The sequence below is a fragment of the Rhea americana genome, unplaced genomic scaffold (assembly GCF_003343005.1).
Source record: "Rhea americana isolate MKP2758 unplaced genomic scaffold, rheAme1 scaffold_343, whole genome shotgun sequence".
Taxonomy (NCBI): Eukaryota; Metazoa; Chordata; class Aves; order Rheiformes; family Rheidae; genus Rhea; species Rhea americana.
Window position 1 is genome coordinate 563,164 of NW_028186472.1, and position 16,694 is coordinate 579,857.

Here is a 16,694-nt window from a genome sequence, read left to right on the forward strand (position 1 = left end):
GGAAGGAACGCCTCCACGCGCCGGCAGCCCTCCCGGAGGGCCCCGCTCTGATCTTCTCCTGTGGCACGTCGTGGGCCTTGCAGAGGGCAGAGAGGCCCCCGGCTTTCATCGAGCTTCTGACATCGCTCCATAGCACACCGGCTACACAGGCTGGGAAAAATCAGCCGCGAGGCCGCAGCAGCGCCCAGGTGTGCGGAGGCTGGCAGCCAAGATGGGGACACGGTGGTCCCTGTCACAAGGCATGCCTCCCTAGGTCTAGCTGTGGGCAGAACTTGTGGAGATCATCTCAGCTTCCTGCAGACAGCTGTGCATGAAAGCAACAGAAATAAGTACAAGGGAAAACAGCGAGAAAAGGGTTTTCCAGAATACATGAGAACTTACAGACAAACACTGGCTTTAACTCACATATGAATAGATTTGCGGAAACAGCAAGGACCAGTCTGGTGGAAGTCTTGGATGAAGGTCAGTGTAGTTAGTAGATACCACGAGCTCTCCATATCATCTCAGGCAGCAGAAGCCTTTGGGCGCACAAGGAAAGCTCAGCTGCACCTCGTATTTGTTCCCTGAAAGCTACTCGAGCTCTCCATATCATCTCAGGCAGCAGAAGCCTTTGGGCACACAAGGAAAGCTCAGCTGCACCTTGTATTTGTTCCCTGAAAGCTACTCGAGCTCTCCATATCATTTCAGGCAGCAGAAGCCTTTGGGCACACAAGGAAAGCTCAGCTGCACCTCGTATTTGTTCCCTGAAAGCTACTCTCTTGTTAGTGACCTAAACATGTGTTTCTCAGCCAGGGCTCCAGCAAGCCCATTAGCTGGGAACCAGACCCTTGAAGGAATGGCCAGCACCTGCAATAGCTATTTTTCAGAACAGGGCTCTCCATGGTTTTGAAGGGTCCTCTTGGTAGCTCTCTCTTCCCATACGCTGAAATTTCTCCTTGAGAAAACCAGGGAAAAAATCTGTTTCTGAGAAATGGGCATTATCAATAGACTGTGCAATTTGGGAAACTGGGATGCCAAATAAGAGTTTTAGATGGAATTTGGAGAAGGACAATGAATTAGTTCAGCACTTTTTGACAAGGGAGCACCTTTTAAGTGTGTGTGGGGGCTGCCTGAAGTAAAGCACAAGCAGCTTGCTTTAAGGAGTGCAGGAAAGAAGCAGGTTAATTTGGGTGGCTTGAGATGCGAGCGGACACGTTGCTGGAGAAGTCTTGGAAATCCAGTTTCCAGGAGCGGCTAACTCGGGAACGGGAGAGGAGAGGTGCGGAGAGGACGGGGCCGCGCCGGGGCGGGGCGGGGCCGCGCGCGCGCGTCACTGCTCCCCCGCGCCGGAGCGGGGCGGGGCCGCGCGTGCGCGTCACTGCTCCCCCGCGCGCCCGTCGGCTGAGGTGAGTGGCGGCGCGGCCCACTGAGGTGTGGCGCGGCGCGGCGCGGCGCGTGTGGACGGAGGCGGCTCGCGGAGCCGCCTGGGGCCCGCGGCGGGCGCAGAGGGAAGAGCGGCCCCGGCTCGGCCGCCGCTTGCGGGCCCGCGCAGGGGCCTGCCGGCCAGCCGGGCGTGCGGCAGCCGCGGGGAGCTCCGCGGGGGCTGCGGGAGGCGAGGGAAGGCCCCTCGCTCGTCCTCGGGGCCCGGGTCTCCCGACTGCTGCTCCGGCGGGCGGGATGACCGATCCCGCAGCCTAGCCGTGTGGTGGCCGCGTGTGGCCTCCCGAAATTTGACCTGCGTATTTCAGCTGCGTCAAATGGCGCCGGCTCTTAAACGCATAAATCTGTAGAGACACAGGCGTTTCTCTAGGCTGAGCTGATAATCTGCCGCAGCGCTCCTGCGCTGGTACGTGAGCTTGAAGCGTGTGACTTTTTTTCCAGCCAGCTTTTCTAGGGTTTCTGCCATGTGCCAGAAGTCATTGCCTAGAGAAATGTGCGCTTACCCAAGTAAGGAGATAAACATAGCTTAAGGGTTTGGGGCAACCTGCGTGCACGCCTGCCCTGAGAGGCGAGTGGGAGGCTTATTGAGCCACGCGCAGATGGCTTGTTAAATAGAGTGGCTGGTATGTCTGTGTACCTTGCCTCTGCCTCGCTGGAGAGCTTAGTCTTGCTCTGGTAGCATTTATAGCATGGCAGATATTCACATGTGTGCCCGCATAAAGATGAGTACTAATGCAAGGGAATCTGTGAACTAGATGATGATAAATGTCCAGAGATGGTAGGGGGAGACAGCATCTTACTAGGATAGGGGAAATGGAAAAGCTTTCAGCATCAGGTGACCATTTGCATCTAAAAATAACAACTTGAAAGAGAGGAATACAAACTACCTGTGTGCAGTGTTTATCTACATTAGGAAGCAAGTGTAGGATTTCAGCTTTGCAGCTCTTCAGGCTGTCTGTTGCAAGGTAGTCAAATCTACATGGAAATTAATTTTGCAGATTCAACATACTCCTTCCAGAAGAGCAGCTCATAAGCATCTCTAGGCTTACCTGAAGTCCTTGTTAATGGCCGTGATACTAAGTTTGGTTGGCCTTGTGTTTGACATTACTGAAAACTACACTAAAAGTAGGATTTGATTCACAGAATTAATCTAGTTAGGCCATTTCTATATGGTGCAGGACCTTTTGTGTATTATTGCATTCCAGAAACAGCCTCTTTCTCAACGAGACTAAGAGTAGGGAGCAAAGGTAAAATACATGAATTTGAAGCAAGGTGGGGGGGGGGGATGGATTTCTCTGGTCTGAGTAATGAAACATGGATATTACTTTGTGAAGTGCCTCCAGGTGCTGTGTGCGTTTCTGGGTGGAAATTCCCTCTACAGGGAAAATAGAATAGATGAACTGTGAAATGCCTTTTCTCACATCACAGATGCATTCACAGACTTCTGTCAGACTAGCATGAGTTAATGTGTATTTTATGTGATGTAATTAATTTAATTTAACCTTCAAATGGAAATTTGGCTATAAACCTCAATGTGAATTTAGGAGCTAAAAAAAAATTCTTAAGCCTGGTTTGTTCCATTTGCTCAGTTCAGTGGCCTGCTCCCCCATCACACGTGTGCGTATGCTTTTCTCCCCCACAAAACTGTGAAATACCCAGAAAATCTGTTGCTCAGATTTGCAGAGGCACTGGTCGAGTCATTATAAGTCACAGGAAACTCTTCATGAAGCATACTGTGCGGAAACTAAATACCAGGCGAGAAGTCAAAGCTCACATAAACCCCGTTAATAAACCCTGACCCTGGGTAGGAGTGAGTAGTCTGGGTGTGAGCAAGAGTGTGCAAACTGAGAACAACTCTGCCACCCACCCTGAAGCGTTCTCTCTGGCAGACTCAAGTYGTGTAAAGTCTTGATTAGGTCAGGCTGTTTCCTGTTCTGATGCTGACCAGCTCTGCCTCCCACCGGACAAACTTTTTAATCCCTTAATTCGCAATGTATCCTTTGTAAAAAGTCCTTTAAATGGGATTTTTATGGATCTTCATTAAAACTAGTGAACTTATTTTGAAATGGTACAGGTGAAAGATAATGCAAGAATACAAATTTCTTATTGTTAAACTTCACTGTTAAGAAGGATTTGTAGTAGGGAATTTGCCCTCTAACCCCATAACCCCATAACTCCATCTCTCTCTCTCTCTCTCTCTCTCTCTCTCTCGTTCTCTACCTCCTCCCAACTCCTTCCTTCACAAACTTCTCATCTGTTAGAAGCCTTTTGTGCACTGTACTGTAAGGCATGGCCTCAAAAAGGGCATTGGTGATTCTGGCAAAAGGAGCAGAGGAAATGGAAACCGTTATCCCCACGGATGTTATGAGAAGAGCTGGAGTGAGTATGCAGACAATGGAAAATCTTTTAATGAGGCTTTGTTCAAGTGAATACCTTTGGCTCAAAATTGTGTATGTTGGGAGTTCTAAGGCTAGTCTGTTGTTTAGGATGAAAATTCATCTGCACACTCTTACTGGTTAGCAAATATTTTTGCTGTACCGCAAATAAGCATGCGTTACCAGACAACATTTGTGCAAAAAAGATGAACGTTTAAAGTATGAGGCTGGTGGAAGCTAGAGCAGATGTTTCAAGTAAATCTTATTCTGTAAGAAAACATCAACTCCCCTGTATAGCACCAGAAGGTACTCTTCTGTAGGGATCTGAACAGCTCTGTACTTAACAGGTGCATGACCTTACCTACCTCTTCTAGAGCTGCATTTAAAATTCTTTTCTCAAATTGAATTCTGTCTAGTGGCATTCCTCGTGCTGAAAATGAACACCAACTTCCCACATATAGAAATTGGCAAAATAAAAATTGCCTTTTCCTTCCACGTTTCTCTTTCCATTAATGTCCTCCTCCTTTTTTTCGGGTGCCGTGAGAGGCACAAGCTTGTCTGCTTATTTAGTGAAGGTGTGCTATGCTATGCACATCTGTGATATTAAAGCCCAGGTATCTAAAAGTGGGGAGAGAGAGAATTTAATATGCTATAATTGTGTTTGAGAATGGCTCAGACCTGCAGAGACTTCACTTCATTATCTGATCTACTTAGTCTGGGTTGTGTTGTTTGTTTTGTTTAAAACCTGTGGGATCAGATTTTTTTTAAATACACTGTTTGAAAAGTTGAACTGTTAGAAGTGTTTGTCAATCTCCAGGTGAATAATTTTGCTACTTGAGGAAACTTAAGTGTTCTGTTTTTAACAGCTTTCAGTATTGCTCAGCTTGTTCTCTGTGCTACTTTAGAGCTAATGTCCAAGAAAAATGCCCTAAATTAATGTATTTTCATGAATTGTAATGATACATGTATTCTTCTATTAGATCAAGGTGACTGTTGCAGGCCTAACAGGAAAAGAACCAGTGCAGTGCAGTCGAGATGTCTTCATTTGTCCTGATGTCAGTCTAGAAGATGCCAGAAAAGAGGTTGGTCACCCTGATCTGTTATAATGACTGATATGGCCTTACTCATGGTTTAAGAAGTGAATTTGGAAACCTTGTACGTTATCTTTAGAAATACATTGCACACTGGCTTTATGAAGTAGCAACTCACAGAACTGCACATTCTGCAATTCGCTCTGCTAGTGTAGTCCTGTTTCTCAGTGTGCTGGTATCAGAGAGGTCTCTGAATTCTGAACAGATACTTATTTTTACAAAGCATCAAGCTTAGAGCTTTATTTTGCATGTTAGTCAGATGGCCCTACAAAGTACCTTAATTTGGAACAACAGAAAACTTCTGATGGAAAGCTAAATACAGTTAGAACTGCGCAGTAAGCGTGGAGCAAAAACACTTGTCTTGTCAGTGCAGAACTGCCATTTGGCTAATGAAGCTCTTAACTTCATCAGGCTTAGAACTTGTTTTTGACACAGCCTTTGTTAACAATAGACTCTTGCTGATACGGAAAACAATATTTTATTCTGTTTAATGGAACGAATTCTTTGCTGTTAAAGTCAGTGTCTTTCAGTGGAAGAAAAGATAGATCCCTTTGCTTCTCATCTGGCTTGACTTCAGTGGCCTCAAAACAATGCAATGAGGATACCAGCCTCTATTATATGGAACTGTGCTCAATTTCATCTTCTGTTTGTTCAGGGGCCTTATGATGTCGTGGTCTTGCCTGGAGGTAACCTTGGAGCTCAGAACTTGTCAGAGGTAAAATTCTGTTGTCTTAAAGATTCAAAGATATCCTCATGGGTAGAGAGTGGTCTATACTTGCTTAGTAATCCTGCAAATTTCAGTAATCCTGAAAATTCTCTTTGAATGAAACAGTAAGAGGTAATTAATTGTTTATTATCTTAAGCCTGCTGTGTATGTGTAATTGGGACAATAGGGTAAATTCTTGGACTTCTGAGTACCTAGTCAAGCAGAGTAGAAAAGGAGGGATGCTCTGTATTGTGGAAAGTCTCTGTTCATAATTATATAAATATACAACCATCACAAGTGAATATATAATTCCATGAAGCATAAAACAGGCTGAACCCACAGGAGCCTGTGTTCCTCTGCTTGAGAATTCTGTCTCTGGCAGAAGCAGTTTTAGAGGTGGTATAAATACCTTGTGGAAGGTAGGCAGACAAAAAAGTTGATCTCTCAGGTAGGATTTAGATGATATCACGTGGTTTTAAGGCCTGCAATATGAGACAAATAGCTAAATTTTCTGAAGAATGATAGAGACTGTCTGGACTAATCTCATGAATACTCTTTCTTCTTTGTCTCATGTGAAGTTCTCAAACTTCCTATGGCCATAGATTAACCGTCTCTTATGCAGGGCAAGTATTTCCTTTTATCGGTTTCACATTTTCCTCTTCTTAATGTTTTCATTACCCTCTGTCCTGAGACAGAATTGAAAGTTGTTGGTTAGTTTTCTTTGTAAAACTTTTTTATGAATTCGTAGTGGAAAACATTTCAACTGTGCTTCAAAGAATCAACTCGAAACAATGACTTGTGATTCGACTTCTTTTTACAGTCTACTGCTGTGAAAGATGTTTTGAAGGACCAGGAAAGCAGGAAAGGCCTGATTGCTGCTATATGTGCAGGTAGGTTAATAAGACATCTTGCTTTGTAAAGTGCTTGGTTGTTTTGAAGGGACATGCAGAGAGTTGTCCTATCTTAGAAATCTCTGTCCCTGTGATTTAGTATCAGGCAAGTATACTGTAAATGTACCCTTCAGCATTTGAATATTGCGTAAATTTAACAGGAGAAGATCTGTAAAATACTGTGCTACTTATCTTGCACAGATAAGTAGCCTAGTTGATGCCTGGTTCTTTCCAATTATAAGGTGTTGGATCAGTGGCTTAAAAATACAAAGCAAAGTATAATGTACTAGGATGTTTTGTAAAATACTTGCTTATCCTGGTGATCTTTCACCAGGACACAGTGCTAGCAGATCATTGTTGCTATAAATAAAATATAAAACAGCATGGCTCTCTTCTGCCCTTAAGCTTCAGAGGGAAGGCTGTAAATATAGAATTACAGACTCACCCTTCCTCATCTGGGTGCCAGCAGAAGACAGAAGTATTCTGTGGAGATGGTTGTTGGCTTGCATATTTTGCACAGCTAGGTATCCAGCYTATTCCTTTGTAAGTGTTGTATATAAAAAAGCAAGATGAATAGTTATGAGTATTCTCAGGTGAACTGCAAGACTGGCCTACATATATGTAGCTGAGTGCAAAGAGTGGCAATGAGTGCATAAAAGTGGCTATCTAATGGAACGTATTTAAGTATTTTCACTTTTGTTTTCTGATACATCACTGGAGTTTAAGAGGTGTAGAAGGGCAGGCCTTGGTCTTCCTTGCTTTCATCATTGTTAGGGGAAATGCATACAGAGTTGTGAACATTCTTGAACTTGACAGTGTAGCCCTCTACTTCTCTTCCGGTTTCTGTTGCAGAATAATTGTAAATTCACTGTTGCCTAATAGAGGCCTTTGCTAGTAATCATGACAGTTCATTTAGATAAAACACTTCTCAGAGCAGATTCTAGCTAAATACCAGGGCGGTCATTTCCTAGAATACATCTGAGTCAAACGTGCAAAAATGAAACTCACATCAGATAAATCCTACCTTCAGTTTCTTTTGGAATTTCCATAAGGATTTTCTGTCAGATGACATTATACTACTTTACACAAAATCCTCCCTTAATTCAGGCCAAGGAGGAAGTATGAGAAAAGAAGAAAAAGTAAGAAAAGAGAAGAGAAAAGAAAATAAGAGGGAAGAGAAAGAGAAGCTTAGCAGTTAGACCATCATCTGTCCAAAATACTGCTTGGCACATGACTCCAACTGTAAAGGCTTTTTCTAGTGAAATACTTGCAAATTCTCTAAAACCAAGGCTTAAGGTAGTAAAATATTTGTGCCTAATTAGTGTTCAGATTGAAATGCAAACTTTTTCTTACTTAATTTCAAGTAGCTTTAAATAAAATGTATCATTTGGAAGTGAAATGACCACAGTACTTGCCTTCATAAGACAGTACACTTGTTGGTAGGATAGCTGCTTGAACTTTCTCTGTTCTTATGTTTTTCCAAACAGAGTGTTTTGTGTAATACACAGGAGAGATGGGATAGCTGTGTTCCTTCTAAGGCTTTTTTTTTTTTTTTTTCCCAGAGATAGGGCCAGGATCAGTTTTATAAAAAGTAGTCTGTGCACAGTGAGCTTCGGGCCCTTGAGGGCCTTGTCCCTGGATGTGTATGTGTGTTCTTAAAAGTATTTGTATACAGCAGAATACGGTTCCTCACTGCCATAACTTGTCCTTACAGGTCCTACTGCTCTTCTGGCACATGGGATAGGTTTTGGAAGTAAAGTCACGACACATCCTTTGGTCAAAGATAAAATGATGAATGGAGGTATGTAATGATGTTCATAATATTCTCTCTAAACTGTTGTCAGAAATTACTTTAGCTGCACCCTTCGTTAAGAAAGAAAGGATAACAACTTTGGCCCTTATTTTGCGTCTTTGAAATTCAGTAACGCTTTCCCAAATATAATGAAATTTCAACTGCATGTGCTAAGACTATATCTTTAAGTCAATTTAGCCTGAAAATACAGGGCTGTATTAGCATTACCATCCTCRAAAATTACACTTCTGCTCCTGCAGTGCTGGGCATGTGTGTGGAGGGGAAAYGGAGCCCCAGGTTGCCTGCCTGCAGGTGGCAGTCAAAGTGCCTCCAGCAATGTGCGAGGCCATCTGCCAAGGCTGCTGCTGCTTAGCCATTACAGCCTGCAGGCAGCACTTGGGTGATGCCCTGCAGCTGAACTCTGCCCCGTGGTGATGGCTGCAGGCACTGTGCTTGTAGACTGACCCTCTTTCTGTTGTGTCTCCCCACAAGCACACTATCGCTACTCTGAGAGCCGTGTGGAGAAAGATGGAAACATCCTCACCAGCCGCGGCCCCGGTACCAGCTTTGAGTTTGGGTTGGCCATTGTTGAAACACTGATGGGGAAGGAGGTGGCTGAACAGGTGAAGGCACCTCTAATATTGAAAGAGTGAAATCCTGGTCAAGGACAGGGAGTAAAATAATTTAGATGGAGAGTCCTGACCTTCTAGAATAACTGAAAGATACACCATCATAAATACAGTCTTAATTGTGGGTGAATTTCACAGCTGTACTCTCTTAAACTGTACTCCGCTATACGTTACAAACCAGTGGTCCTTATTCTTGGAAAAAACAAAAAAGAGTGTTAGCGAACACCTTCAGTACCATAAAGCAGCCAGCGTCTCATAATCTTAGTTAGCTATTGGATGGCACTTAAAAATCACATGGACAAATGTTTGCTGATGAAATAAAAATGAAGCAACCCTGCTTGTGTGTTGTTTCTTTGTGTGTTTTTTCCTACCCCAAAGCTTTGAAACCTTTTTACCACAATCGCTAGTTCATCATTTCAAAACAACTTGCTTCTAGAATCTCGCACTGTTCTTCTGAATTATTAGCTGGAATTGATCATTAAGTTGTAATTTAGAATTTGTTAAAAACAATATTTACTTTCCTTTAAACAAATAAGACTATTACCTAGTATTAATTCTAAGATAGCATGAGACTAAATTAAAAGTGGGAATATTTTTACTTTGTCAAGAACCCTAGAGTTCTTACAGCCAGCAGGTTACCTGTGATACTGTTTGAATTTTTCTTCTGAATTAAATGATCGCAGATTCATTGAGATACATAGGTAACTAGTTATCAGCGTTAAGCAGGAAATTAGGACTTAGTAGCTTGCCACCAGTAGCAATTGTTATTTCTGGTTACTATAAATCTGAACTTACTACAGGCCTGTAAGAATCCCAGCTTAGAGGGTTTGCTGGGTAGTTCTGGAGGAACTAGTGGAGCTATATCCCCATAAGAACTTGGGATCAATTCTTCTCTTTGCTGCCTTCTTTTACCAAAGAACTGTGCCCAGCTGTTGTCTGCAGCCACACTTACAAGATGGCACCTGAATGGACTCAGAAGTTTCCACAGTGTTTGGAGACTTGGTTCTGTACATGTCTGAAGTGCACAGCTGGAACTCTGAAAAATTACTGTATAGGTACCTTTACAATTGCTCATTATAATGGAAGACAAGATCATTCTTGGTTGCTGCATTTCAGTAATGGAATACATTGGTACTTTGGCAAATTTAGCATTAAGATATGTCTCTACAGTGTTTATTATCTACTGGGGGAACTGCATTAGCTCTATGGTCTGCCTCTAATTTGTTTAGGAAATTTTTCATAAGTTTTTCTATCTTTGAAATTGCTCAAGATATGCAAAAAAWTGTAATCTATGTAAAATTGGACATGTTCATCAAATCTGCAAGTAGCATTTGCATGGTACTGCCGTGCAAATGTAAATGAAATTCTTTGTYCTAGAATTTGGAATAATCACTTAGTTTCTAAATGGGCATGATTCAGAATACAGGAAGAGCTGCGTTCCTGGGCTGTAGGACTACTCTATAGCATTAGGAGGAAGACATTTCTGTACTTACATTTTATTTAGACTTCCAGAAATATTTTAATGTAAGACATCTACAAAGAGGCTGGGAGTTTGATGATACTTTTGTTTTTATTTTTATTATTCCAAGACTAAGAGAGTTCAGTTTACAGAAATAAGGTTTACGTTGCATACAGTAATGCTTTCCCATTTGTATGAAAGTAAAAATGGAACAACCAGTCAAATGAGCTCAGATCCAATTAGTGTATCTGGTTAGCTTGCAGATTCCTATTCTTTTATTGTGTTCAACAAAAAGACTCAGTTAACAAAAGGCAAGAATGCTGCTTGCATCACTGTTTTTTTCATCAGGCAGGCCCTTATCTTAGCCCTTTCTGTTGCTGATGGCCAACAAAGTTGATCTTACATGGCTTCTTTGTTTCCAACCAAAGTGTTATTAACTAAGTCTTTCAGATATAAGTTACAGAAGGCGTATGAATTAGATTAGGCTAATTTTCTTATTACAGGAAGTTTTAAGAAGGAAGTTTGTTGATGTAAAAACAGAAATTGCCTTCCAACTTCGGAAAGGCTTTTTTCTTCCCTCTTTATCCAGTTCTTAGAGAGATTCCCTGGATGTTAGATAGCTCTTTTCCTATAGTCCCCTATATCTGCTGCTGAAAGATGAGATGAGGAACATCTCATCTCAGAATGTTTTGTGACCATGGGAAATTTCTTGTTGTGTCCCTAATGGCAACCTTTAGTTTTAGCACTTACAGTAATCAGGTATTTACTGCCACAGAACTTGGCCAGAAATGGTAAGGGTGCATCCACTCTTCTCAAGCATCTAATATTTGTTACCTGAGTTTTGGAGCATTTGGGGAGGAGGTGGTCTATTAGCAGCTATTGTAGGTCTGGTATCATCTCCCAAGGGTGGTGGGCTTTTTCTCATGGTTGTTTCTGGTTGTTGTGTAGGCTTGAATACGTATTTGAAAGTGAGCTCTTTTTATTGTATTGAGAGTTTTAAAATATTTTATGATTTAGTAACAGGCATGTACGCTACATGGCGTAGATGCTAGTTTGAGCAGTGAACATTTGCAATGCTGAAAAATGTCTTCCATCAGAGGTTGTATAAATAAATGAAAAAGACAAAATCGTATGCAGCGTAATTTGATAAACTAGGTTCCTCACAGAACTGACTGCAGATACTGTTTTTCAGCTTTCCATGAAGCATTTGTCTGTGGAGCTGCTGTTATATTTGTAAAAGTTACTCACCTTGCAGATGTCTTAATGAATGGTTCATGTCCTAGGATTAAAACTACTTTCATAGTTACACCAAGAGGAGCGACAGGCTTCTTGGGTGCACTGGCAACAACTCTGAGCCATAGCCAGAACTTGCCTGCAGTTTGTGTGTGTAGCTCAGCAGCAACTCTAAAGCCTGCAAGCCTTCTCTTGTCGTCAGTGGTTATGGTATGCCATGGGATTCTCAGTGTTCCTTGCAGTCTTCCAGAGCTGCTGTTCTGAATCAAAGAAATGTCTTGAAAACAGACCGTGGGGAAACATGCATGTTTTGTAGATGCCTCTGCAATGAAAATTTTGTCTGCCGAACAGAGAAGAGCAGAGGATTGTTTTTCAGCAAAGTATAAGTTTAAAGTGTAATTTAGTCACTTAATCCTTGTTGTATTACAGCAGATTGAATTTTCCTTAACTTTCCATTTTATTTGGTGTTCAAGACTCACTGGAAGGAGAAATAATTCCATTGTAAAGCATCAGTGAATTTTCCCATTGATAGTTGCCCAAATCAATTTATCTTCTGTATTCTGGCATCAGCAATTCACTACTAGGAGTATCTGAATCAAATTCTCACGTTTCTGTGTACAGTTTTTAGAAAGCTTCCTCACTGCAGTTTTGTGTACTTGGGAGTATGGATAGTCCTGCTGTGCTTGTGCTATGAGAGTACAGGGTTTCATATTGTGCCATATGGAGTCATTTGTTGGATCTAAGTCTGGTAACGGGTGCTTTCTGCTCCGTAGTTCAAAGGACTTCAGTTCCTGATGGCTTTCTTTGTAGAATATTTTGCTTCTAGAACTTAGGAATTTCTGAATCTCTGTTACAGTTATGGCTCAAAGTGTCTGTATGGTTTCTCCATGCGGTTAAGTCTCAATTAATTATTCTGAGAAACTGATCTCTAGGCAGCTCCAAAACCATTTTAAAAATTGCTCACGTTGCAGTACTATTAACTATAGGAGTTGCTTACTTTTGTACACTGAAACATTTTGAAGTTGTAACAAGCTCTTAAGAGAGCATTACTCACTTCTGGATACATGCTCCGACTCCCACTTTCTGCTGTTTTCTTTATTTAAATTGGAAAAAGCCCTCTCACACTGAAGCCACTAGCTAGGCAGATGGCATATTTAACAGGGTATTTAACATATTTAACAGGAAATGTGCTGTTGAGTGAGGAGTTGCTGTCTCTGAGGGAACCGGCAGCATAGGATGCATTTATCTGTGCTGGCGTCTCATTGCCTCATCCAGGGACAGGGGATGCGATGCTGCGCGTCCCGGGCGGCGCTGGGAGCCGGGCGGCGCGGCCCCGCCGCGGCAGCGCTAGGGCGCCCCCGCGCGGAGCGCGGCGCAGCCGCAGCCCCCGCGGCCGCGCTGACTTCTAGGGCAGCGGCGACGGAAAGAACAGGTGCTTCCCGTTAAATCCACCTGTGAGTGGGATAGGCCGGCTTTGGCCTCTGGCTGGCTTTCAGTGGAAAGCTTTGACCGCTTGTGGATTACCTTGCCCGGAGCATATTTGGAGGGAATATCAACTGCTTTGAGTTTTCCAGTGCTGTAGCCAGCAAGATCTGCTGCATCCCATTGTATTGCTTAAGAATGCCAGGGTGTTATAGGATGCGCTGGTCATTGCATGGCAATATCCAGATGCAAAGTTCTGGCATTAGACTGCAAACAACTCCTTAGAAAACAGCAGCCTTACTCATTGTGCTGCTCCAGGGCATGCAATAGCATCCTGTATTGTCGTGGTGCTTGATCAAGTCAGTCTGAATAAGCTCAGATGACAGATGTGTGGCCTGGGAGAGGCAGCATGTCCAGAGCACCCTGAAATGACCTCTTCAGTTACTAGCAGACTGGAGAGCTGAGCAATCTGGAGTGAGTTTCTGTGCACCACAATTCCTTGTGCTATGTCAAGTTAGAGTTGGATTGCTGCCTGTGCCTGTGTCTCAACACAAAGGTATTCTGGGCTTCCAGTCAAAAGTGTGCTCCAGAAGTGATGGGCTATTCCCAAGGATGCTCTAACAATACTGTTGTGGACTCAGGGCATTGCATAGTTTATAAAACCTACAGAAGAAAATGGCCTAACACTTTCGCCTTACCTCTGAACGCGTCTGTATTTAAATTGTTCTTTTTTAACAGAACACTTGCATTAAGCCATTTAACATGAAGCTAGGAGCTAAGCTGCCTCGTGACTCCTAAGAGAATAACCATTCCAATTCATTGTCTTTTCAACATTATTAGATACTCTGCAAAAATACTTTTTTTTCTTTCCTAACAAAAGCAGTCCAAGTTATTTTATTCTCATGAGCAACAGAATCCATCAGGGTGTGCACTTGTAGCCTCATCTCCACCCTGAGTTGTTAGAGGCCTCTGCATTGCCGTGTGCCTTTCAGTGCACCAGAGATATGCAGATGCTGCATCATAATATCACAATGCCAATTCAAATTGCTTAAGTTCTAAGTACAGGGGTGTGCAACCAGGATGCAGGAAACCTTTTCTTGAATAACTTGTCAACATGCTAGATGATAAATGAAGTCACCAAGTACAAGCTAATGTGGTTGGAGTCTTGGGTTTCCTCAGGAACTTGCACAACAACCAGTGGAAGAATTGCAAGGCAGTGAGTAACGTCACAAAGGTCCACTCACTGTTCACTAGTGTCTTCCTTGCACCTTGACATGCAGCAGTTGGACTTGCATGGCATAGACTGAATTGGGCCTGAGTGTGAACTTCTCTGAAGCTGATAATTTCCCTGCGAGTTTTATGCTGCTAAGTGTGTAGGATTGGCTGTATGTTMCCTTTGTCTCCCAGAGGTGCATTTAGGAGTCCTGACCTTGCCCTTGGGGTTGCTGGGAGCATAAAGCACTAACAAAGGTAAAATAAACATTTTGTGTAACAAGAACTTGCTTTGTACAGTGTACACCACTTAGCACCCTCGAATACTGTTTTTTTTGGGAGGAGGAGGGTGGATCTTGAAAAATTTTGTTCTTCCTGGAATTTCATGGCAGTACCTGCTTTGAGGATTTTTTGTTGCCAGACATATCCAGAAAAGAATGTCACTGTTCTTCCTTGAACATGGCTAACAGTTGGCTTTAACATGCTACCAAGTTGTGGATGACAGCCTTAATCTTCAGCAAGAAGCTGCACATTTTAAACAGAGAAGCTTTCTTCCTCTGATTCACGTTGTAGGAAAATGAATAGAATTAATGACTCCCATGCTTCCGTGGCATGCTGCTTAAAATTTGGAATGCCTAACACCTTTTCCAAAATTAACCACAACTGGGATCAAGGTGCACACCAATATATAAATAATATGGCAACAGTCTATGAGCAATCGCAGGTGTGGCTTCCATGTGTGATTCAGAAAAAATAATGAGCTGTGTGGATGGAAATAGGCATTTGGGCACAGATTATGCAAGGCCTGAATTACAATGCAGGATGGGTGGTGGTGGTGGTGGGGGGGGACCAGTCTTTCAGTTTATACAAATGCTAATCACAAACTCGGCAGCCAGAAATCTCTGAAGGTCTACTTAACAAATATTAATACGTATAATTAAACTTAATGTGCTAGATTTTCAGTACCAAGGAACTATGGGAAACAGAAAACTTACCATCTGTTTTTCTATTTTACATTAATATAGCCTTGAAAACAAGTTATCAAGTAATGCAGACATTAATCTATTTTTTTTTTTTTTTTTAAAAAAGTTTTCCACAGAAACTCACAACACAAAACTAATGGATTACTTAACTGAAAAGACCCTGCAGATAGATAAAATGATATATTTTGTTACCTTTATCTCAATTTTTTTTCTTGAAAGTAATCTAGGGAGCATGTGTTTAACAGAGCTTATAATACTATTAAAAGTGGTTGGGGGGGGCACAGTTTAATCATGATTTTGAAGGGTGGGAATTCCACTGTGACTGATTTGGTTATGATCTTAACCCTGAGTTCTTGACAAGACTGTCTTAGTTTGGACAGCATCTGCAACTGTGCCCTACTGTAATAACTGCCCTTGCAATGTTGATGTCTTTGTCCTGGACTAGGCTGATGCTCTGTGAAAACAGAAACAAGGCTGCTGCAGAAGGAAAGGCAATTTCTAGGAGAGCTCTTTGGTACTTTCAGTAGAAGAGGAATTGTGCCTATTACAGTGAGGGAATGAATGGGAAACTAATAGCAACAGTAACACAAAGGAGCAGTAATTTCAACTGATTGCAGAATTTAATTAAGTTGTCAATCAGCATGTCGCTAAATCAGGTTTACTCTCTGTTTTGATTTTGCTTTATGGTGCAAGAGAAACCAATGATCAAGAGTTTTTAACTGTCCTCCCATTACAGCTGTGTGTTATTCCCTGGATAAGATCCTCAGACAAAATCTGTTTAAGATTACCATGGTGAAGTTCAATGAGAGGGTGTTTGTCTTGTTTTTTTTTTTTTTGTTTGTGTGTTTGTTTTTGTTTTGTTTTCCCCTTTTTCTTTTTCAGGTCACCAGGTACCAACACAGCCTCTCCTTTTCAGGAACAGGCATGTTGAGGAAAGCATCCTGTTACTGTGTTATCAGCTAGACTCAGCTCCTCTCAGTTTATTTTCTGGCCTGAAACCTGCAAAGCCCTGGGACGTATCTACAACAGCTAAGTAGCAAAGTAGCATTAGGCAATGCTGATCCTTTGCCTGTGTGGTAGCAATGGTTTTCAGGCTAGCAGGAGGTGCTCCTCCCAATCCCCCCCTCCCCCCCCCACACACACCCCTTAACTTTGCTGCCAGCCTGGTTTCATGGAGGTACTGCTCAATGAGCATGGCCTCAGCATAAAGCTGCTCTGGATCCCGCCTCTAGTGTTCATTGCAGTGCAACCATTTGCCCTGGCAGAGTTGCCTCCTGGGACCCACTGGTTCTCTAGCTTCCCCAAGTGGCCACAGAAGTTCTGCAGGGGGAAGAGATGATGCTAAGTAGGAGATGAGCAGTGTGTACAGCCCACTTCTCAAATCAGGAAGCATTGCTTTCCCTTAGATGTACATCTTCCCTGTTTTAACCCAACTTTCTTGGCTCTTCAGACTCCAGCGTATCACATCAGAACTCCTTTGAAG

The 16,694-nt window shown here is 42.6% G+C and overlaps 2 protein-coding genes across 2 annotated transcripts in view; one reads left to right on the plus strand and one right to left on the minus strand.

The window, feature by feature from the left end:
* The window catches only part of TNFRSF9 (TNF receptor superfamily member 9), a 6,183-nt gene extending 6,074 nt beyond the window's left edge, over positions 1-109 (minus strand). Inside the window, exon 1 of the mRNA XM_085311529.1 lies at positions 22-109. Coding sequence (XP_085167655.1) covers positions 22-109 — 88 coding nt within the window. The remainder of the gene's footprint in view (positions 1-21) is intronic.
* Positions 110-1,327: 1,218 nt separating this feature from the next.
* Positions 1,328-9,239, plus strand: PARK7 (Parkinsonism associated deglycase). The gene is made up of 7 exons (XM_085311545.1): positions 1,328-1,385; positions 3,681-3,798; positions 4,775-4,876; positions 5,541-5,600; positions 6,412-6,481; positions 8,196-8,282; positions 8,766-9,239. The coding sequence occupies exons 2-7, from the start codon at positions 3,709-3,711 to the stop codon at positions 8,924-8,926; spliced, it is 570 nt and encodes a 189-aa protein (XP_085167671.1). The 5' UTR covers positions 1,328-1,385; positions 3,681-3,708; the 3' UTR covers positions 8,927-9,239.
* The last annotated feature ends 7,455 nt before the right edge of the window (positions 9,240-16,694 follow it).

Bases quoted from the DNA above. Each gene is read 5' to 3' on its own strand.
- PARK7 (XM_085311545.1), top strand. From the start codon at position 3,709: ATGGCCTCAAAAAGGGCATTGGTGATTCTGGCAAAAGGAGCAGAGGAA. The intron at 4,877-5,540 runs GTTGGTCACCCT...CTGTTTGTTCAG, and splicing joins TAGAAGATGCCAGAAAAGAG to GGGCCTTATGATGTCGTGGT. The intron at 8,283-8,765 runs GTATGTAATGAT...TCTCCCCACAAG, and splicing joins AGATAAAATGATGAATGGAG to CACACTATCGCTACTCTGAG.